The 24,485-nt window shown below is 32.9% G+C and overlaps 1 protein-coding gene across 2 annotated transcripts in view; it reads right to left on the bottom strand.

Moving 5' to 3' along the window:
- LOC148947313 (uncharacterized) overlaps window positions 1-24,485 on the bottom strand; it is a 126,843-nt gene that overhangs the window by 40,246 nt on the left and 62,112 nt on the right. For both annotated transcript variants that reach the window (XM_089097005.1, XM_089097004.1), the window contains exons 5-6: window positions 11,148-11,345; window positions 2,888-2,971 (exon numbers count right to left, since the gene is read on the bottom strand). In XM_089097005.1, coding sequence (XP_088953131.1) covers window positions 2,888-2,971; window positions 11,148-11,345 — 282 coding nt within the window. The remainder of the gene's footprint in view (window positions 1-2,887; window positions 2,972-11,147; window positions 11,346-24,485) is intronic.

Here is a 24,485-nt window from a genome sequence, read left to right as displayed (position 1 = left end):
ACAGCAACGAGCTTCACTCTTCATTTGCTTTCACGAAGCTCCTATTCCCTTTAAGTCTTTTACCAAATAAAAAAAACAAGTTTTCTTAACTGAAAGTTAGAAGCGACATTAAAACTTAAAACGAACAGCAAATCATTCCGTATATTCAAGGGGCTGTACCGCCTCAACGCCTAGCTCTTTACGATAAAGTTTTTTATTGTTTTAAAAAACGAAGTTGTGAGACAGAGTCAAACTTTAGCGTAAAGAGCGAGGCGCTGAGGAGGGGATAGCCCCTTTCATATACGGAATGATTTCTGTTCATTTTAAGTTTTAATGTCGCTCCTGACTTTCAGTTTAAAAAACCTGTTTTTTTTATTTAATTTCTGAACGTTTTCGAATTAATGCAGTTTTGATTTTGGCTCTCCGTAGATGAATAATTAAAACGAAATTTGCATATTAATTTTACTTTTTTTTTGCTGAATGGCTTTCTGAAAATGTTGTTCTGACGTAACTTACGAATTAACTTACGTAACGAACTTCTATATTCGTATATTTTTATTACGTATATTAAGGGGTTCACCCCCCTCGCCTAGTCAATATCTCGCTCTTTACGCTAAAGTTCAAATTTTGTTCGAACTCTAAGAATGAACGCTTAATCACAAAGGCCGTTAATTAGAGTAAATAGCTTTGATGGAGGTAAAAAAAAAACTTAGGCGTAAAGAGCAAGGTAATGACTAGGGGGCGAACCCAATCATATACGCAATAATTTCTGTTCATTTTAAGTTTCGACGTAGCTCCTTACTTTCAGTTGAAAAAAATGTTCTTTTATTTAATTTCTAATCGTTTTTTAAATAATACTGGGAAATCCAGCGTCCCCCAACTACTAAAAAATCCCCCCTGAAAACTTCTATATAATTCCCAATAACCAATACTATATGTAAACATTGGGCAAAGTTCATAGCTTGCAGACCTTCCCCCAGGGACTGTGGGGGATTAAGTCATCCTCAAAGACATAGTTATTGCATTTTTCGGCCATGCTAAACAAAATGACTATCTCAAAATTTAGATCGGGTGACGTTGGGAAAAATGAGCTTGGAAGGGGGCCTAGTTGCCCTCCAATTTTTTTGTCACTTAAAAAGAACACTAGAACTTTTAATTTCCGTTCGAATGAGCTCTCTCGCAACATTCTAGGACCACTGAGTCGATACGATCACCCCTGGAAAAAACAAAAAAAAAGACGCATCCATGGTCTTTCTTCCGACAAAAAAACAAAATTCCATATTTTTGCAAATAAGAGCTTGAAACTTCTTTGATAGGGTTCTCTGCTACGCTGAATCTGATAATGTGATTTTCATCTAAGTTCTATGACTTTTAGGGCGTGTTTCCCACTTTTTTCGAAAATAAGGCAAATTTTCTCAGGCGCGTAATTTTTGATGGATAAGACTAAACTTGATGCAAACTTATATATTGCAAATCAGCAAAAAAATTTGATTCTTTTGATGTATCTATTGGTATCAAAATTCCGTTTTTTAGAGTTTCGGTTACTATTGAGCCGGGTCGCTCCTTCGTTACCGCGATTATATTTATTGTCAGGATTAAAAAAAAGAAATCAAAATATGTCCATGTCTTTGTATCTTTTACTATATTCATGATACAGATAAGAAGCCATTTCCGGTAAAAACGAATGCATTCATAGTCTTACACCGTTTTAGCCGTTCAAGACGCGTAAAATTAAAACATTAGGAGTTAAAACTCTTGCAACAATCAAAGTTACGCAGTCCGAATAAAGGCACAGAGTACTTCAAGTAACTGACAGTGTTGACAAGCGTGCACAGCGATGGTGAAAAGGAAAGAAGAATAAAAAATTTGAATATAATGTTCGAAGAAAGTTTGTGATACAAATACTGAATATATTATACCTACATTAGGCATAACATATTCAGTATCTTTCCGGCCTATTTTCCGGTCTTTTTACTTTAGATATTGTAAATTTTTACTTTATATCCCCCCTGGCAATATTAATGGTAAGATAATTCATAAGTTTGATGTCCCTGATATAACTGCAAAGTTGGCCGTGCTGCATGGAAGGTTGTCAGAATCAGCTTTTTGTCGTTTATCGCCTCATCATCTTTTGGTCCGTCTGTTCGGTTAATCATTTTTATTTGTAGTGTATTTCATTTTCTCTTTTGTCTTTTTTTCTTTGTATTACTCCATAAGTGTCCTAACTTGTTATGACGTGAGTTATAAATAAATTATTATTATTATTATTAGTTTAGACATCGAGATAAACTTATTTTTAGTCCTTCCATGGTGTTTTGTCTGTCAGCTCTTAGCAGAATAATTTGCTCTTCGCTATCACCATCACCACTGGCAGTGAGATCTAAAAGGTTTAACCGTTATGTGGTGTGCTGATACACTCATGAAAGTTGGGTGGAATAATTCGAGAGCAGCTGGGGCTTCACCATACCAAAAGGGGTGAGTTTTTTACTGAATTAGTAAGCTCAGAAAGTTTTCATATTTTATAGTTTTTCTAGCATTGGTTTAAAATTTTCTGACTAGCTTTTAACGTTTTAACCAAAATGTCATGTGCTGAAACAACCGATTAATTTTCGACGAGAGTTAGGCCGATTAATTAGGCACGAAAAGTAATCCTACTTTTTCTTTTACTGATCAACTAAGTTCAGGAATTTTTCATATATTTGGAAGTTTTTTTCATAATTTCTGTGACAGACTTTTTTTTTTAATTAAGATTTGTAAGTTTCCTGCAATTTATGTTTTTTTTTTTTTACTAGAAATGAATGTTTGGCAATGTTTCCTTCTGAGAGCCATTTCCAACATAAAACTTTAATTTATCTTATCTAATCCTAGATTTTCTAATAAGACTAAAAATAGGGGAAAACAAGCTTACACTGTCTCCTTTCTCTTCGAAACTGAATTTGACATTTTCTACCTGAAAATCTCCATCGATTTCTAACGGTACTTCTTTCAATTCCTAGAAGAAAAAACGTTTTACTTCAAGGAAAAGATATATAGGTGAAAAAAACCTTATAACATTAAATACAGCATAAAGAACATCGTACAAAAAACAAAAGGGGATCCCCCAGCATTTTCGTGATTCTACAGGAGCTTTTGGCAAGAATAATTCCCTCCAAGGATTCAAAACAGAAAATCTGCCAAAAATATTGTATTTAGCGGAACGGTGCTGCTAAACTGGTATATAATACGCAAAAACACGGTTGGTAATCGTCTAGGGTAAAAAAAAGTATCATTTACGGCCGTTTCAAATTGTGGCCTCAAAACGCGATTTTAGCCTAAAGGGGCTAAAACATTCAAAGACAAAAGGTGCGAGAGAATACAAGCGTTCTTTTTAAAGTAGATGAGTACAGCATTTTCTCTAGGTTTGAATAACGATTTAGATTAAAAGAAAAAGAAATTATTATAATTACATTATATAGCTCAATAACTTTTTCGCATTCTGACCAATGGTCTGCGTAGCACAGGTACCGGTCACCAGATTTTCTACCTTCGGCCGGGAGTGCAATGTGTATAGCTCAATAATGAGGAAATATTTCGATGCACAGTACATTACAAAATTATGGCTGGTAGTCACAAAAGGTAAGAAAATGACCGTTTTCGGGCATATTGTGCCAAATATTGGCCCGAAAATACGATTTTAGCCAAGTAGAAATAAAATATCGGAAGATAAAAAATTACTAAATTATTGTTCTTTTCAAGATACTGAGAAGCCTTTTGAAAATATACCCCGTTACTTAAAATGATATAATTACTTCATAAAGATTAACACAATGTTCTGGGATCTATCGTAGCGCTCAAAACAAAAAGATGTATCTCTCATTCTCAAAATTTTACAGAACAACCAAAATAACATTTTGGAGCTATTTGGTGGACTAGCTTGCACCCAACGATTTAGAAACAACAAAAGCACGAAGAACAATAGAGAAATATTTTTGTAAGACAGTGATGATAATTTGAATGAATATTTCGGTCCTATGTCCAAGGGCCGTCCTTAGCAAGACAAATATATATATATATATATATATATATATATATATATATATATATATATATATATATATATATATATATGCGACCAAGTATAAAAAAAAGATGCGACCAATTAAACCAAAAATTGAAATTTTTCAAAGCAGTCCCAGCATCCTTACTTTAGCAAAGTTCAACCAGGACTGATAAAAAAGTGAGGTAAACAAGGCGATCCAATGAGATGAAAAAATATAATTTAAAAACACGTTCTTATTGCTAATCCAGCCTTTTTGGCAGCTAACCTCAAAGGTCTTTTCGTGACCGGTTCTATGCTCACGTCCACCTTCTCCCCAGACACATCCAATCAAAATTTTTAGAAAGCCATGTTGTTCAACGTAGTTAAAAGTCTTAGAAATTAGGTCTTTGAGGATGATAACCCCCTCAGAGCCCTCGGAGCTATGCCCGGGGGGCATATAAGGTTTTTGTGGATAGCGATGCTATAGAAGTTCCCAAGAGAGCTCTTTTAATCAGAGACTAGAAGGGGTTATAATCTTTTAAGAAGTCAAAACTGATTGTATTATTACCGAAACCTCTCTAGTACCCATTATTCCCCCAAGCACACCTATCAATAGTCTGGGAAAGCTATTTTGTTCAATGTAGTTAGAATGTCTAGAAATTATGTTTTTGAGGATGACACTCCCTCCACAGCCCTCAGGGCAAGGGTTGTAAGTTATGCCCTGGGGGCATATAAGGTTTTCTTTTATAGAAAAAGCTGTCGTGGAAAGTTCAAAAAGGAATCATTCAATTGGAAATTGAAGGGCTAGTGCCCTTTTTAATAGTCGAAAGTGATTGGAGGGCAAGTAACCCCCCTCTCACGCCCACCATTGCCCCAAACATCCAATTAAAATTTTGAGATAACCATTTTGTTCAACTTAGTTGAAAGGTCCGGAAATTACGTCTTTGAGGATGACAACCCCCTCACAGCCCTAAGGGCAAGGGTTGTAAGATATGCCCTGGGGCATAAAGACTTTTATAGAAAGCGTTGTCGTAGAAACTACAAAAAGGGCTCATTTGATTGGAAATTGAAAGGGCTATTGCCCTTTTTAATAGTCGGAAGTGATTGGAGGGCAACTGACCTCCCTCTCACGCCCACCATTTCCCCAAACACATCCAATCAAAAGTTTTGAGATGGCCGTTTTGTTTAACGTAGTTGAAAGTTCTGAAAATTAGGTCTTTGAGGATGATACCCCTTAGCCCTCAGGGCAAGGATTGTAATTTATGCCCTGGGGGGATATAAGGTGTTTATAGAAAGTGAAACTCAAAAAGAGCTCATTCGATTGGAAATTGAAAGGGTTAGTGCCCTTTTTAATAGTCGAAAGTGATTGGAGGGCAACTAGCTCGCCCACCCACTTGCCCATTATGTTTAAAAACTAAATGTTGCCTTAAGATTAAACCAAAATGCATTTTGTTATTGTTAATGCTTAATAAGACATCTTAGCAACATCGACCAAGAACGACTGAGGATATTATGTTCAAACTTTCGGGGCTACTTCTGCTCTTAAAATTTAACCGAATCAAAATAGCGCCAATGTGTGCAAGCTATCAAAGAAAATTAACAGATTTTCTCCAGCATACAAATAGCAGGCCAAACTATAAAGTCTTAAAAAACAAAAAGATTTAAAGTATTATTTTCTTTTTCCCTGAAAAGGCTATGTCAATATAAAACGAACAGAATTTAATTTAAAAAACTTTTTCCACAAAATAAGTTTTTCTAAGAAAAGTAAAGAACTCCATTAAACAAAAAATGAGCAAAAATAAAATCAAATAATCTACCAAGCGTGAAACTACCACAAGTCAGCATCGATAAATAAACGAAACCCAAAACTGAACAGAAATTACAATAAATAACCGAGTCAAACTCAAAAAGAGCAGAAATTAACATGAGTAGGGCTCAAAACCCTAATTTTGTAAATGCAGTGTGATTTGTAAATATAATTTACAAATCAAATTAAATATTTTCAACATTATTCAATATTTTAATATTAGTAAAAAATAAAAACTGAGCTAACTTTAGTTTATCAACCCTTTTGTTCTATTATTATTCATTTCTTATATTCAGTACAGCCCTTGTATTCAGTTGGTATATAATCTATTATTCAGTTCTTGATTAACCTTAACAAAAGAACTGCAAACTCAGACTTCCGCTTGAGAATTAAACTTGAGACTGAAAAGATTCTTCCCAGAACAGCTTATCTAGAACTTTTGATTACTGGAAAAACAAAAGATTACACACAAATTTACAGAAGAGCTCCCCAAGAACAGTTTTATTTGCTCCAAAACATTTGCAATCCGAGATCAAATATTTGTTACAACGAGAAGTATAATTAGTAGAAGTGGGCTTTACTTCCTGAAACTGATGTAGATTTTTTTAGAGTGTTTTGAAATTATTTTACAAAAAAGGAGTTTTAGGAACAATAGAAGAAAAAAGACGGTGATTTATATGAATTCAGAGATCTTGCAGCAGGCAGCAGCCCAAATTATTTCCAGGGAATCTAAATACATACATTGGATTTGATTCCGGAAAAACAAACAAGTCTACATTTGTCTGCCCAAAATGAAAAATTACCAACTGAACTGAATTTTCCACTTAAGAATTCAGCATCAACTCAAAAAACCCAAGTGATCCCTACCCAGAACTTTCAATTTAAGAACAACAAAAACACACTGAAATCAAAGCTGGAGAAAAGAACGGCAATACCTAATTTAAATAAAATACTAACAGTTATTTTGGGAAGAGGTGAGAATTTCAGGGGCGGGGGTACCAATTCGACAAAAATCACAACAAATAAAAATGATATGCAAAATATGAAAATTTAAAAAATCATAGAAATCGCAAGATTGGATGAAACGGGCATGAGTCCAAATTGTTAATTTACGGACCATAAATAACGACAAATTGCATACTCAAACCCCTGTTCACGAGTTAACACGAAACCGAAACGGTTCTTTTGAAGTGGGCTAGTTCAGTAGCTTACGACGACCGTAAAAGAAGCTTATATGGAACTTGTGATTATTGTAGAAACGTAAGATTGCACATAAATATGTAGAGGAGCTCCCCGAGAACCATTCTGTTTGCTCCAATAAGCTTGCCTGTGTCAGGAAAAATATTTTTTACATAGAAATAAACAACTAGTAGTAGCCTAAGGGCCCTAACTTTCCGACATTGACTGTTTCTTTTTTAGATTGTTTTATGATCATGCCATAAAAAGATAGTTTTAAAAAGCTCTAAAAAAGATTGTTGTTTCGATAATTTTAGAGATTTTGTATAACCACGCTGATCTTCAGGGGAGGGAGGGGGGCTATAATATATATAAGGTTGCTTGTGAAAGAAAATGTATACATTGGTCTGCCTAAATAAAATTGTCAAACCAAATTTCTGACTGAAAAATAAAAATAAACTGGAAAAACACAGATGTACTATATCTGCAGCTCTCGATTTTCGGACAAAAAAAGAAAGAAAGGAAACCTACTGGACACAATGTTGAAACAAAAGAACAAAAGCATCTAAAATAAAGCGTACACTGACAACTATTTCAGGAGGGGGATGGAAATCAAGGTGGAGGTATAAGTTAGATAAAATCGTAACAAATAGTAACATCTTTTTTGAGTGTGGGGGGGGGGGGAATTATGTTTACAGGTCATAAATAAAGGAAATTACATGCTACAAACTTGCATTTAAGAATAAAAAACAAAACTAAAACAGCTCTTCTCAAGTGAATCTCATTAGCAGCTTACGAATGATGATTCTAAAACGATCGAAGAAAAAGCCATTGGAGAGGAAGCGAGACGTCACATATTTATAACGTACCTCTTTATCAATCAATAGGTCGATTTTAATCAGCATATCTATTAAGAAAGAGCAATTCAGGGCAACATGAACACCAATTTTTTTTAAATGATTCTACCAAATGATTTTTTAAATGACTTTTTGATTTGATGTTTCAAATTTAATGCTTTACTTTCACAATTGAAGAGGTAGTTCAAATTTAATGTTCTAGCCGAGCATTGAGTGTGGTAATTAAATTAGTTACCCAAGGTAACTAACTTTAGTAAGAATAAACAAACAAAGAGGTAAAAAAAACTTGTTCAGTACGGCTGTATGTACGTAGTTTATTTTGGAATACAGAGTAATTGGTGCATGGAAATAAGCCAAAAACCAAAATAAAAAGAAGCCCAGAATCTTGCAAGTTTGATTTATGAGATGATGTTATTTCGAGTAGCGTTGGTTTTCCAGCAACGTTGCATAAGGTTGAAAATCTTCCAGAAAGCCTACTGTGCTGAGTTTCATTTTAATTGTATTTCAGTTTCACTTTTATTTCAGTTTAATTTCATTCATTTTTATCTTCTGTGTTTACGGACCACACCTCCCTGACAAATACAGCAATTAAAAAGCTTAAAATGCTCAGTTGCTTTACTCTAAATTGGGTTGAGATAAGATTTCTATTTCATTGTTCTGGGAAAGAACTTAAAGACTTATTGACTAAACTCAGATAAGGCCATTCTCTGGATATAAAACAAAACAACTATCTCTTATTGTCTATCCAAAAGGACCTAACACTGGAAGTTTGAACTGTATTTTTGCACTCTCAAATAGTTTCTGAATGTATCTGCAACTAAATTTCCTTGAACTAAAAACCAAATAAGGATTTTGCCTGGGTCACATTATAGTCACACATGCAGAGAAAATCAAATTATGTACGACTACGGCGCAAAATATCCTATTCACAATTTATTCAGTTTAACGATGTTCAACTTTCAAGCATAAAATTTATGATTGACCAATCCGAGTGGAGGTTTAAGGCATAATTTCCTGAAATTAGAAAAGATGGAAGCTTAGATCATCAGTTTTTCTATCTATAAGATGATCCTGGCAAAAGATACAGCGATACAACATTAGTAGGTAATAGCTGGGATGTAAATTGGAGTAGGCACTAAAAGCACCTTTAGGACCGATATTTCGGCGCTTTCATGAGCGAAGCTCGTGGGAACCCCGATAAGTGAGCAATCATCTGACGAAAAAAAATGTTCAAAATTCGTTACGTCTTTGTCTGATTCGAAATGATATTTATCTAATAGCAAAAGTCTAAAGGTACGATCTAGCATATTTCCGAAATTCCACCTTAGTCATTGCTTCTGTTAAAAACCATCCTAGCTGAGTGGTTTAACATGCTAGACTTGAAATAATTTGTCTATGAGGAGAGGGGCCCAAGTCCTGATGTTGCTGGTAATTTGGTTTGGAATGGAGGTCAGTGGCTAGACTTTGTAAGCTCTGTAAAAGTTGATCCAGTTCTAAATGGATACCTGGGGAAATCTGGAGAAGGTAAACAAAAAGGGTGTGCGAAAGTACAGGATGGCTGATCCCCGGTCCCCCATTGCACTTCCTGGCTGAAGGGCATTTAGTCCTGTATTATTTTTCAATGTATTTTTGTCACCCCCTCGGACAAGTTTTTCTACTTCTCGGGAATGGCTGTTAATACTGATGTTGTTGTTTTTTGTTTTGTTTTTTTGGTTTAATAAGTTTATCTCTCTCTCATGAAACGGAGATCAGCACCGCCGGTAAGTACTGTAATAGTTCAATGCTGTATTACTTTTTTTACACCTTGGTCGTATCCTTAGGATGCAGAACAATCAAATTCCAAAGGCCTTCCCCAGTGATAATCAGTTGGAAGCCAAAATAGAGCGAGGCCTCGAAACACGTTAAGGCACACACACGACAATGTCCTGCGTTGCTTGAATACTTCCAGAATGGCAAAAGACCTAAACAGCTGCTAGATTAGTGGCAATCTGTGCATTAGATAAGATAAGACATTTATTTAAAAAAATGACTATCACAATCCCCGAAGGGCTGAATTCGCATTTCGGGGTCATATAATAAAAAAAGAAATAGAAATAGCACAACAACTAAAAAACTGGCTAAACAATTAACAATTGCATGTTCTCAGTGCCTCTTGTAGCAGAGGCAGGTCTAAAGAAATACTAATTCGCCAGACTGAACAACACTCAAATCATTTGAAATTTGTTTTCTGCCAAAATCTGGATGCTAGTTAAACTTCAATTTTGAACGAGCGAAGATCATAAGATTACCTGAATAGATGCCACATCTAAAGGTTGTATCTAACATTTTTACATTTCTGAGGTACTTGCCAAAAAGCACTTGCTAAGCTTTTCTCAAAGGGAGGGACAGTAGTACAATCATTGTGATTGGTCATTCATTACCTAGTGAACCTCGTTTTGAGAGCAGCATAGCCAACTGTTTGAGGCAATTATTTCAGAAAATGTCAGATGAGACCTTTAGAAACTACAGTGATGACATAAAATAGAAAAGCGGTGCAATACACGAGCAGGTAGACATCCACCAGGTATCTCACATAAGCGGTAGGAATCGTCCAGATAGTAGAGATGCAGACCTATATAACCAGTTTCACCTGCTTCAAACACCTTAGGAAACCTTTACTGCTAGAACAGAAGAAAAATGCTAAGAACTAGCAAAAACTCATGCTGTTTTTAGTCTATTATGAGTTATTACGTCTATGATCTAGATTCATGTGATTACAAGTGTTTGTATTACTCGAGTCTAGGTGTAAAGACCCATTCTGAATGAGATCTACTAATACCGAGATTTAGTTCGTGCCAATTGGCCAATCAGACTTTTCATAGAATTTACTGATTGGCGAAAAATGTTATGAAAAATTCTGATTAGTTCATATTAACACTATATTCTCGGTATTATTAATGTCTCATTGTTAATGCTCCTTAAGTAAAACATCATTGCAATGCAATAGATAAACTGAAAATAATAATGAAACTTGAGTTTTTAACTATAAAAAAACCCATGGAAATATACCAATTGAATCCAGCACTGGCTTTCAGTGGCTGGATTTTAATTTATAAAGAAATATGCATAGAAATATAATACTGGAATCTAGTACTGCACGAAGTTGATGTAGTGAACTGACAAAGAAATGACAAAATGATTCGATCAATGTCGCTTGAGACGACTCACAATTGCCAACTGTTTTGGAAGTTATAAATTTCTAATATAGTAGAAATTTTAACACTGCTCACCTGGGAAATAAAACAAAAAATAGAAAAGGAAAAAAAGTTACAATTTGTGGCATAGTTTGGATCCAAACTCTAGAAATTTGAAATGGCTCCTCCTTGCTTGGCTCTTGAATAGTGTCTTTAATTTCCACGTCCTTCAAGTGCGCTTCAATGTTATCAAAGAAAACTCGGTCCATATGTTCAAATAAGGATATGTCCATCATTTTTTTCATTTGGGCAAACAATCCGGAAAAAGATTCGTCCTAAAAAATTGTTTTTTCGAAAAGTAGAAATTTAGAAAAAGTATAATTAGGAAAAGGAATCAAGACTATAAACTTAGGAAAAATACAGGCTTATTAGACTAACCGACAGTACGCTGTGGAATACTAGCTGCAATAAATCAGAAACATAATTCACCTTTAAATAACAATAATATTTTTTTTAATATTAAAATTGGTATATAATTTTAAATTTAGCCTACTTTTTTTTCTAAATTTAGACTTAATATAGATTAATTTAATTCTTTTAAATAAATATATTGTTTAAAACTTAGACTACTGTAAGCATCTTGCAATGCAGATCAGGCAATCATAGACCATAAAATATTTTTTTTTTTATAGAAGTCATGTTCAGCATTTTTTTATCCGTTTCCTTAGGTCCAAAAAGGAAAAATGAGAAAAAAGTTTAGTTTGAGCACCCAAGGTTTAAGATTTGCCTATTGTCAGAATTCTGCTTAAAAAATGTTTTCCAATTTCGACTTTTTTTCCTACGCAATGAAAACGAAGAAAAAATAAAGAAAAATTGTGTAGCCGAAACAATTGTGGGTGCCTCACAAAGCAAGGTAGAGAATCATGGACCACAGGGTGTAGAAAAAAGTATTCTTAAATAAGTCATGGTTCCCGGGCTTTCCCCCCCCCCCCATTTATTTTGGACCAAAACGGAAAAAAATAATAGTCCAAATTTTACAAAAATGTTTTTTCGATTTCAACCTTTTATTTCTATGTAATGAAAAATATTAAATATTTGACAATGAATGAAATAAATTCAAAGAAAGTTATGTAGCTTAAACTACCATTGGTACCTTACAATGCAAGTTAAAAAAACAAACACCGTGGATGAAACAAACATTCTTTTTAGAAAAGTCACACCTCGCAAGCATTTTCTCGTTTATTTTGGTCCAGAAGAAACAAAAAAAAAAGTTACATTTGAACACTTTTGCCATAATTTTTTTCGATTTTAAGTTTTTCTTTAGGTAAGGAAAAATATTTAACATTTGACAATTAATAAAACAAATCGAAAAAATTATGTAACCTAAGTAACCATTATGATAATGAGTGAAACAAATTTAAAGAGTTATGCAGCCTAAACTACTGTTGGTAAGTTAAAAAATCATGGACCCTAGGGTAAAACAAAACTAATGCTACGCAGCCGTTTTTTTCTTTGAATAAAGTAAAGAAAAAAAAATTAATGTGCTAAACTACCCTAATTACCTTACAAATCAAGGTGGAATATGATGGACTCAACTGTGCACAATTTTTTTTTTTTTTTTTTTAACGAAAGCTGCGTTCAGCAGGCTTTCTCTCGTTTCTTTTGCTTCTAAAGAGAAGAAACTTAAGTTTGAACACTCCAGGTTTAGGCTTTTCAAGTGTCAAAATTTCGCTTAAAATCAAATTTTCGCAATTTCAGCTTCCCTTTTCTTCAAAGTGGGAAACATATTGCTTTTGAAAATAGATAAATTAAAAAGGAAGGAGAAAAGGATTTATTCTAACCTAACGTAGGCACCTTGAAACTTAAGGTAGGAATCATGGACAGCAAGATGTAAAGAAGAAAAAGCTTTTCCCATGTTCCACATTTCTTCCCCCGGCTTTTCCCCATTCCTCTTGGTCAAAAATAAGAAAAAGTAGAAAGCGAAATATCACTCTAGGTTTAGGGTTTGCCCGAAGCATCAACATTTCGCTAGAAACTAAATTTTTAAGATTCTACTTTTATTTTTCTACAAAATTTTCTACTTTGACACTGATTTAAAATAAGCATATTTTACGGAATTTGGGCAGACCGATCATAAGAAATTTAAATCGAAAATTTTTGTCAGGGAGTCATCTTTTTCAAAAATATTTACTAATGCGAATTGTTTCTAGTTGTTAACTCCGAAGTTTTATCCAGAATCAGCCAAAAAATCAGTATAGAGTTCTCATACGAACTGTTACTAAGCTTTCAGTCCATTGCCACGAACTGTTCAATTTTGTTCAGTTCTGTTACCATTTATCATGGTTGCAGCAACAGCTGCAATCATAATGAAAAGCGAAATCTGGTAGAAACTCAATATGGGTATCGGAATAAAGAAAACAATGCTTGGAAAATGCCTGTGGAGAAATTGATAAGATTCATTCACTCTCTCTTTGTCACTAATTCTTCTTTGTTCTTAAACAAAGGACAATATTTGTCCCACATCTTTTGAAATTATTTCCTTAGATTATATTCTTTAATTTCTCTGTTGTCAAAGATTTGAACAATTTACGAAGTTGTTTCTCCTTCCAGTGCTTCTTACCCTAAAAGAAACAATTTAACTACCAAACCAGAGTTTCGCAGTTCCTTTGTTCTAACAAAAACGAGAAGTCGGGATAAAAACTCATCCTTTAAAGATAAAAGACTGTTCAGTTTCTACCATTGGAAAAAAAGAAAGAAAGAAAAAGAAACTGATTAGAAGCAAATATTGGTTGCAGACATCCATTCATGAAAAGGTTGTGGGAGGGAGAGGGCAAAATGTACTTTTCAATCTAGGGGAGGAGGGGGGGGGAAATGTTGCTGTATTATCGATTGTTTGAATGTTAATAAAAAAAAGTATTTTTTATGAAAATATCAAACCAAGGTATTTTTCAACGAAAATATTAGAAAAGTACCTCCACCCGCCTCCTCTTAATTCACTTGCCTGCTTTGGGGTTTCATATGAACTTGATAAGAATTAGAAATTACTGATCCAACTCACCGCGTAGCGTTACCCAGCAGCACTAGAAAAACATGAAATAACTTAAGTTGAGTCTAATTTTAATTTAGTCAAGTTTTCCAGTGATGACTTGAAAGTTATAGATTAACCTTTCTTTTATGGCATTTTATTTAATTTTCATCTTAACTAATAGAAAGAGGTCTAACTTTTTTTATGACTGTGGATATATAACTTGAATCAAATTCAGAAAGAACCATTAGAAACAATAAAACATTTAATTCTTCAGCAGAAAACCTGATAAAACTTCACACATATTTACCCGTAACAAAACTATGTCAATCGAAAAATGAACACAGATCAATTTAAAAATTCCCCACCCCCCAAAAAATAAGAGCTTCACAAAGAAAATTAAAGAGCCATAAAGTGCCCTTTTCTGCTTGAAACAAGCAGAAAATGTCATGAAGGGAGTCAAGCTTAAAACAAACAGAAACTAAACTACATAATAATCTCATGAAACTTAAAAATAACAAATACTTCTATGAATGAATAGATGAAACCAAACACGAACAGAAACTAATTTAGTAATCAAGTCAACATAAAACTAACAGAAATTAAAACACCTAGGAGTGGGTCTACAACCCCCGTATACTCTCTAAAGGGCTGGGAGTAGCCATCCCTGTTTTGCAGAAAACAGAAAACATTTTAAAAAGTTTCTCTTTTATAAACATAACATTAAAAACAAGTAAATAAAAAAATAAAGAGACTTCTAGAAATCAATACCATTAAATTTTAGACAATCAAACTAATATCATGTTTGATTTGCAGTAGATTTATAACGATACTTCCTCACTTTTAAACACATCCTTTTCAAATGTATAGAAAGTCAATTTTTAAATTATGTGCTAATTCGCCAATCCAAATTGTTCCTTAAAAACTACACAGATTGCTTCAGAAATTACCAGTGTTTGCTTTAAAGTGTTCATTTATGCATATATTTTCTGTATTTAAAGTGCAATAGTATCAAATTGTTCCTTAAATCCAAATTGTTCCTTAAATAACTACACAGATTGCTTCAGAAATTACCAGTGTTTGCTTAAAAGTGTTCATTTATGCATATATTTTCTGTATTTAAAGTGCAATAGTATCAAATTGTTCCTTAAATCCAAATTGTTCCTTAAATAACTACACAGATTGCTTCAGATATTACCAGTGTTTGCTTTAAAGTGTTCATTTATGCATATATTTTCTGTATTTAAAGTGCAATAGTATCAAATTGTTCCTTAAATCCAAACTGTTCCTTAAATAACTACACAGATTGCTTCAGAAATTACCAGTGTTTGCTTTAAAGTGTTCATTTATGCATATATTTTCTGTATTTAAAGTGCAATAGTATCAAATTGTTCCTTAAATCCAAATTGTTCCTTAAATAACTACACAGATTACTTCAGATATTACCAGTGTTTGCTTTAAAGTGTTCATTTATGCATATATTTTCTGTATTTAAAGTGCAATAGTATCAAATTGTTCCTTAAATCCAAATTGTTCCTTAAATAACTACACAGATTGCTTCAGAAATTACCAGTGTTTGCTTAAAAGTGTTCATTTATGCATATATTTTCTGTATTTAAAGTGCAATAGTATCAAATTGTTCCTTAAATCCAAATTGTTCCTTAAATAACTACACAGATTGCTTCAGAAATTACCAGTGTTTGCTTTAAAGTGTTCATTTATGCATATATTTTCTGTATTTAAAGTGCAATAGTATCAAATTGTTCCTTAAATCCAAATTGTTCCTTAAATAACTACACAGATTGCTTCAGAAATTACCAGTGTTTGCTTTAAAGTGTTCATTTATGCATATATTTTCTGTATTTAAAGTGCAATAGTATCAAATTGTTCCTTAAATCCAAATTGTTCCTTAAATAACTACACAGATTGCTTAAGAAATTACCAGTGTTTGCTTTAAAGTGTTCATTTATGCATATATTTTCTGTATTTAAAGTGCAATAGTATCAAATTGTTCCTAAAATCAAAACTGTTCCTTACATAACTACACAGATTGCTTCAGAAATTACCAGTGTTTGCTTTAAAGTGTTCATTTATGCATATATTTTCTGTATTTAAAGTGCAATAGTATCAAATTGTTCCTTAAATCCAAACTGTTCCTTAAATAACTACACAGATTGCTTCAGAAATTACCAGTGTTTGCTTTAAAGTGTTCATTTATGCATATATTTTCTGTATTTAAAGTGCAATAGTATCAAATTGTTCCTTAAATCCAAATTGTTCCTTAAATAAATACACAGATTACTTCAGAAATTACCAGTGTTTGCTTTAAAGTGTTCATTTATGCATATATTTTCTGTATTTAAAGTGCAATAGTATCAAATTGTTCCTTAAATCCAAATTGTTCCTTAAATAACTACACAGATTACTTCAGAAATTACCAGTGTTTGCTTTAAAGTGTTCATTTATGCATATATTTTCTGTATTTAAAGTGCAATAGTATCAAATTGTTCCTTAAATCCAAATTGTTCCTTAAATAACTACACAGATTGCTTAAGAAATTACCAGTGTTTGCTTTAAAGTGTTCATTTATGCATATATTTTCTTTATTTAAAGAGCAATAGTATCAAATTGTTCCTTAAATCCAAATTGTTCCTTAAATAACTACACAGATTGCTTAAGAAATTACAAGTGTTTGCTTTAAAGTGTTCATTTATGCATATATTTTCTGTATTTAAAGTGCAATAGTATCAAATTGTTCCTTAAATCCAAATTGTTCCTTAAATAACTACACAGATTGCTTCAGAAATTACCAGTGTTTGCTTTAAAGTGTTCATTTATGCATATATTTTCTGTATTTAAAGAGCAATAGTATCAAATTGTTCCTTAAATCCAAATTGTTCCTTAAATAACTACACAGATTGCTTCAGAAATTACCAGTGTTTGCTTTAAAGTGTTCATTTATGCATATATTTTCTGTATTTAAAGCGCAATAGTATCAAATTGTTCCTTAAATCCAAATTGTTCCTTAAATAACTACACAGATTGCTTCAGAAATTACCAGTGTTTGCTTTAAAGTGTTCATTTATGCATATATTTTCTGTATTTAAAGCGCAATAGTATCAAATTGTTCCTTAAATCCAAATTGTTCCTTAAATAACTACACAGATTGCTTCAGAAATTACCAGTGTTTGCTTTAAAGTGTTCATTTATGCATATATTTTCTGTATTTAAAGCGCAATAGTATCAAATTGTTCCTTAAATCCAAATTGTTCCTTAAATAACTACACAGATTGCTTCAGAAATTACCAGTGTTTGCTTTAAAATGTTCATTTATGCATATATTTTCTGTATTTAAAGCGCAATAGTATCAAATTGTTCCTTAAATCCAAATTGTTCCTTAAATAACTACACAGATTGCTTCAGAAATTACCAGTGTTTGCTTTAAAGTGTTCATTTATGCATATATTTTCTGTATTTAAAGCGCAATAGTATCAAATTGTTCATTAAATCCAAATTGTTCCTTAAATAACTACACAGATTGCTTCAGAAATTACCAGTGTTTGCTTTAAAGTGTTCATTTATGCATATATTTTCTGTATTTAAAGTGCAATAGTATCAAATTGTTCCTTAAATCCAAATTGTTCCTTAAATAACTACACAGATTACTTCAGAAATTACCAGTGTTTGCTTTAAAGTGTTCATTTATGCATATATTTTCTGTATTTAAAGCGCAATAGTATCAAATTGTTCCTTAAATCCAAATTGTTCCTTAAATAACTACACAGATTTCTTCAGAAATTACCAGTGTTTGCTTTAAAGTGTTCATTTATGCATATATTTTCTGTATTTAAAGTGCAATAGTATCAAATTGTTCCTTAAATCCAAATTGTTCCTTAAATAACTACACAGATTGCTTCAGAAATTACCAGTGTTTGCTTTAAAGTGTTCATTTATGCATATATTTTCTGTATTTAAAGTGCAATAGTATCAAATTGTTCCTTAAATCCAAATTGTTCCTTAAATAACTACACAGATTGCTTCAGAAATTACCAGTGTTTGCTTTAAAATGTTCATTTATGCATATATTTTCTGTATTTAAAGTGCAATAGTATCAAAAGGAAATGTTTTGAAAAACAAAGCTTCCTTTCAATATAATAAAATGAAACTAAAAGTCGCATACTTAATTGTTATTTTTTATTTCCTTTTTAAATTTTCCTTTTCTTTCTTTCCTTCGATAAAAAACATTTTTTCCCAGTAACCTTGATTAATACCACGATTTTCTTCTTTTTATTAAAATAACACTTTCAGTAAATCTAAAATAACACTCAAGTCTTAGAGGATTTGAAAGAGGGAAGGGGGGGGGAAAGCACCAAAACCTTGAGTAGCCCATTGGTTTAATTTTGTTTGATGATTAGATACGATGTTGTTGATGAAATGACAATTAAAAAACACACTCCTCGACAGAGAAAACGTTTTCAGTAAAGCGTAAATGACGCTTTGGCCTTTAGAGGGTTAAAGTGGGTGGCAGTCCTACAATTATTTGCGGTAAGCTTTGTGAATTTCTAGTCCGAGTTGACTCTTAAATTTAATGTATGTTCGTTTTAGATTTCATCTATTCACCCACAACAGGACCTGTTATTTTTAATAGTATTTGCTATTTTTAAGTTTGATGTCATTATTCATGTCGATTTCTATTCGTTTAAATTTCATTTATTCATCTATAGAAATTTCTTTTCGTTTTAAGCTTTACTTATTATAGCCTATTGTTTTTTTCTGATCGTTTAAGGTTTTTTGATAATTTTATTTGGCAGAAGCTTTTTTTAAAATTTTCATAAAAACCAGTTTTTATCTGGACCTGCACTTTTGTTGAAATATCTCCAATCTCCACCTCTGGTTTGTTACATAAATTGTAACATTGTTTCTATTAGAATAAAACGTATTGAAGGGAAAAACAACTTGATAAATAGGTAAAAAAAAAAGAAGAAATTAAAAAAGAAGAAATTAAAAAAAAAAATTCTTAAAAAAAAAGAAATTAGGGGAGGCAATCAAGGGAAATACATTTCTCGATGATAGCTTCTTATATTCTGAAACTCGCATTCACAGAGAGAAATGGCACTAAAATACAACTGAATTATGAACAAGGCAAAATTAAATCCTATTCATACCCACCCAGGTGAAATTTTCGCAATTAGGTACGGTAATAACCTACGACATAAACACCTCATTCGAAATTAGGAGGGGGGGGGGGCAGTTGTTTATTGCGATATTTTTAACAATGCTGCAGAAATTGGAATAAAGAGGTGAACCCCCGCCCCTTCTGGGATTTCTGATCCAACTATAAAATTTTAGCAATTGGATGCATTACCATGAATTATTTTATAATTTCTTGCAGCAATAGGGTGATTATATATATATATATATATATATATATATATATATATATATATATATATATATATATATATATATATATATATATATATATATATATATATACTTTAATTATGTTTAGTACTTTAATTATATATATTATTAAGTATATACAATTGGTTATTATAAGGTAATTACTGCAACAGACATTATAACTAATGGAAAATGAAGAAATTTGAGGAGGCAAAAAGATTTCTTTCATATTTATAGGGCCCTGGGATGAAAAGATCTGCAAAATTCTTCTTAGAAGGTCCAACTATAATTCTTCCAAAAATAAAAAAGGAATGAAAAAAAATTCATTTTGATAAATTGGTTAAACCTCTGAAAACCCAGGAATTGGGGAAAATAATCAAAGGAAATGCTTTCAAAAGATATTAAAAATTCCCCTTTTCTTTGGAACGTGATTTTTGAACCATTTTCTGATTAAAGGAATTCTTTGGGGAAATTCCTTTCATTTGAAAACTCAAACTCAGTTTGTCAAACCGTTTATGGCAATGAATGGCAATTAAGAAGCGACTGCTGTTAACCCCCCTCCCCTTCCGCGTATCAATAACGATCATGTAAATAAAAGTATTAAAAAAATTCCCTCAGAGGACAATTCTCTCCCGAGAAAATTTTCCCCAGGCGGGAGAATCCTCCTGCGCGGAGGATTCCCCCCCTAGAAAATTTTTCCAACGTGTAAAATAACGATCGTATTTTTAAACTTAAGAGTATTTAAAAAATTAGGTAGAATTATCAACTTACCCGCGGAAATTGTGAATAACATGAACGGAATCAAATGTTAAGTAATTGTATTCAGAGGTCTCTAATCTCATTCAGCGCGAAAAGTATTAGGAGGGCTTGGGGGTGGGGGAGATTTATACCCAAAGCCATCAAAAAAGGTGCTCAACAACTTCGTCAAAGTTTCTTGGCGATCGGAAGAAGGGCGTAGTAATGCATATAGGACACACATACAGACATATATAAATTCGATTTTATATATATTATATAATTAAATCCAGTTTGTTCTCTCTGTACAAACAATATAAAAAAAAAAAAAAAATGCATGCTAGAGGAGTACATTAGAGAAAAAAAAAACTCTTCAGAAAATACAATATCTACTGACATGCAAAACATTAGGAGTATTCACTCAGCGTCGATGGCAATAAGCAAAACTATGAAATAATATTTGAACACACACAAATTATTTTAGCTTGATCTTATACCCCTCAAAGGGAAATCAATATTTTTATCAGATCGGTTATAAAAAGAACCGAAAGCTTTTCCATCTTTTCACAAATTTCAAAAAAAAAGTATAACAGAGACATGTGTGTTTCTAGTCCATATTGGAATTTGGAGGAAATATTTGCAAAATCGAAAAAGAAGAAAACACATTTGTTGGCATTCCGTTGTGGAGAAAAAACCGCAAGACTGGAGTTAAGGAAAACACATGGGATGCAAAGAATGAATTGTACAGTCGACCTACAGTTCTTTTGTCAGATTGATCCTCGATCGTAGCAAGTAATAGATAAGTCTTTTTCAACTTATCCTACAGAGCACTAATAGTGAAGGTCTTTCAGCTGTAACAGATACCACAAAAGGGAGACCAAGATATCTTAGCAAAACGGAAACAGGGATTACAACGGTACCGACTTGAATAGTGACATTAGCAGATTGTTGTGGCCCAAAAACAAGAAATCTATTTTCAAAGGGGCCATCAAAAGTGCAATTTAACTTAACCTAGTGTAAACAATATCCACAGTAAATTGTAACGCCTGATGGTTTTCAGCGTAGGAAAGGTGACTTGCGTCTATGTACAGTAATAAAATGTGAAATGTATTGTGTGGCGACTCAAATTACATTATTAAGAATGACAGGATTCAGTACCGAGCCCTGCGACTCGGACCTGACACGCTTGGACCTGGACATTCGGACCTGACACGATTAGGTGTGCCCTGATACCAATTCCATAAACATACCCAAATAAAAGTGTTCACTCCGCTCCTTAAAAGACAAAATGGGCTAAGAATATTGAACGGAGTCGAAAGACATAATTCGGATTTTTTTTTTTCGCGGTGAAAGATCCTTTCAAACAGTTAACTTTAACAGAGCATACTGTGATTGGGTAATATGATTCACAGGATTCTGGGTCTTTTTTTTTTTTTTTTTTAGAACACAAGGCACTATGCCTCCACATAAGGCATCGAGTAAATAATGTTTTTTTTATCGTACTGAACAACTGAAATTCCTTAAACTTATTTTATGGATTTTAATTTTAGCCACACAATTACATCTTTGAGTAGAGACTGTTTGACACGACAAGTGACTGCAGAATGATTATTACTATTTTTTTTTTTTAAATGTTCCTATGGTTTTATTTTAATAATCCTATGTTTTCTAGGAATTGTAATTTGATTTGATGTAAGTTTATTTAATCTGTTGATTGGATGTGACCCTGCAGTATTGGCATGATGAATAGTTTATACCTTTAAACTGTGTTTTATTAAATATTTATTATTACCATTACAATTCTTTAGCTTATATTGTTGTTGCTTGGCAGAAATGATGCCATGATCCACTTTCCACAGTCCGTTTGGTTCTAGGTCGATTCAAAATACTTCATTTGTTTGTATGTAGATGCTTGAATTCAATGATTCCCTACGAATGAGTTTGTGACGAGTAGCTATTGTCACCTCGAACCTGGCAAGCAGTCTATCCACAAATTTTTCGGAATAGAGGCTTAAACATATGCTTTTAAAATACCAGCATGGTTGGTAGTCAGTGGCAGAAGACTTTTAAAGGTGCCATTGCCAGACGTTCAGGTATACTTTAAATTTCTAGGGTATTGAAAATAGCAAGGCTATATCCCGACCCTATATTGAAAAGGCCGACACCGAAGAACCCACTTTAGTTTTACCGCTCTTACTGTTGGCGCTGATTTTCGCCAAAACAAGCAAGTTACATGAATCTTTCCTACCCCAGAAAAGAAAGAGCAAGTTCAATCACCGAGTCTGGCACAAGAGATACAGAGTGGTATAACAGCGCTTTCGGGGAAAGATTTTCAGCAACGCATTAGAGCTTTCAATATTTTTGGGTCAAGATGGGTTTTCTCTGCTCAAGTGGTACAAAAGATGTTTATGCGGATTGTTTTAAATCCATAATATAAATCGTCTATTTCTTTATATTAATCTTTTATGATAATATCTTTATGTTAATTTTTGGTACAAGTATCTATCATTGTATAATTTACATTGTATAATTTAACCAACAACTTATATTAACATGTAGACACATTTCAGGAAATTTTGCTAATTTTGGTGCATTATGCGTACTCATGACGAGAAGAAACAATTGAATAATTTTTTGCCTTGATAAAAATCAAACAGTTCGTGGTTCAAACAACTGTATCAAACAACTGTAAGTAAAGAGTGACCCGGCTCAATGGTAAACGAAACTCTAGAAAACGGGATTTTGATACCAATAGATACATCAAAAGAATCAGATTTTAATGCTGATTTCAAATGTATAAGTTTCATCAAGTTTAGTCCTACCCATCAAAAGTACGCGCCTAAAAAAATTTGGCCGATTTTCGAAAAAAGGAGGAAAGACCCCCTAAAATTTATAGAATCTTAATGAGAATCACACCATCATATTCAGCGTATCAGAGAACCCTACTGTAGAGGTTTCAAGCTCCTATTTACAAAAATATGGAATTTAGCATTTTTTGCCAGAAGAAAGATCACAGATGCGTGTTTATTTTCTTTTCTTTTTTTCCAAGGGGTGATCGTATCGACCCAGTGGTCCTAGAACATCGTGAGAGAGCTCATTGGAACGGAAATTAAAAGTTCTAGTGCCATTTTTAAGTAACCAAAAAATGGAGGGCAACTAGGCCCCCTCCCATGCTCATTTTTTTCCTAAAGTCACCCGATCAAAATTATGAGATAGCCATTTTGTTCAGCATGGTCGAAAATATGATAACCATGTCTTTTAGGATAACTTAATCCCCCGAAGTCCCCAGGGGAAGGGCTGAAAGTTATGAACTTTACCCAATGTTAACATAGTTTTGGTTATTGGGAAGTATACAGACGTTTTCAGGGAGATTTTTTCTGGTAGGTGGGGGGGGGGGTCGGGGGTTATATGGGAGGATCTTTCCATGAAGAAAGTTTTCATGGGGGAAGGGACATTGCTATGAAGGGGGCGCCGGATTTCCCAGCATTATTAAAGAAAAAGATCAGAAATTAAGTAAAAAAACAACAAGTTTTTCAACTGATTTCAACTGATCAACTGATTGTGATTAAGGGGTCAATTTTAATGAATTGGAAAAAAATCAAACTTTAGCTTAAAGAGCAAGGTATTGACTAGGGGGCGAACTCCCTAATATACGTATTAAAAATATATGAATATAGAAGTTCGTTACGTAAGTTAATTCGTAAGTTTCGTATATTTATTACTAATAAAAACGTTCGTAAAGAAAACTAAACAACGTTCGAGAAAGCCATTTAACCAAATAAAAGTAAAATTAATATGCAAATTTTGTTTTAATTATTCATGTACGGTGAGCCAAAATCAAAACCTGCATTAATTAAAAAACGTTCAAAAATTAAATAAAAAAACAAGTTTTTTTAACTGAAAGTAAGGAATGACGTTAAAACTTAAAATGAAAAGAAATTATTCCGTATATGAAAGGGCTCGCCTCCTCAACGCCTCGCTCTTGAGGCTAAAGCTCGCTCTTTTGACTTTCTCACAATTTTTTTTTTAAACAATAATAAACTTTAGCGTAAAGAGCGCGGCGTTGAGGAGGGGTCAGGCCCTTTCATATACGGCATAATTTCTGTTCGTTTTAAGTTTTAACGTCGTTCCTTACTTTCAGTTAAAAAAACTTGTTTTTTTTTAATTTATCTACACAAAAAGCGAAGCGTTCACACGTTGGTCGCTATTTACAATCGTACTTCTATACTGCGATTAAATAAAAAAAACAAGTTTTTTTAACTGAAAGTAAGGAACGACGTTAAAACTTAAAACGAACAGAAATTATTCCGTA

The sequence above is a fragment of the Artemia sp. Qi Xiang Cuo genome, chromosome 11, assembly GCF_049724085.1.
Source record: "Artemia sp. Qi Xiang Cuo chromosome 11, ASM4972408v1, whole genome shotgun sequence".
Taxonomy (NCBI): Eukaryota; Metazoa; Arthropoda; class Branchiopoda; order Anostraca; family Artemiidae; genus Artemia; species Artemia sp. Qi Xiang Cuo.
This window is presented reverse-complemented; position numbering and strand designations above follow the sequence as displayed.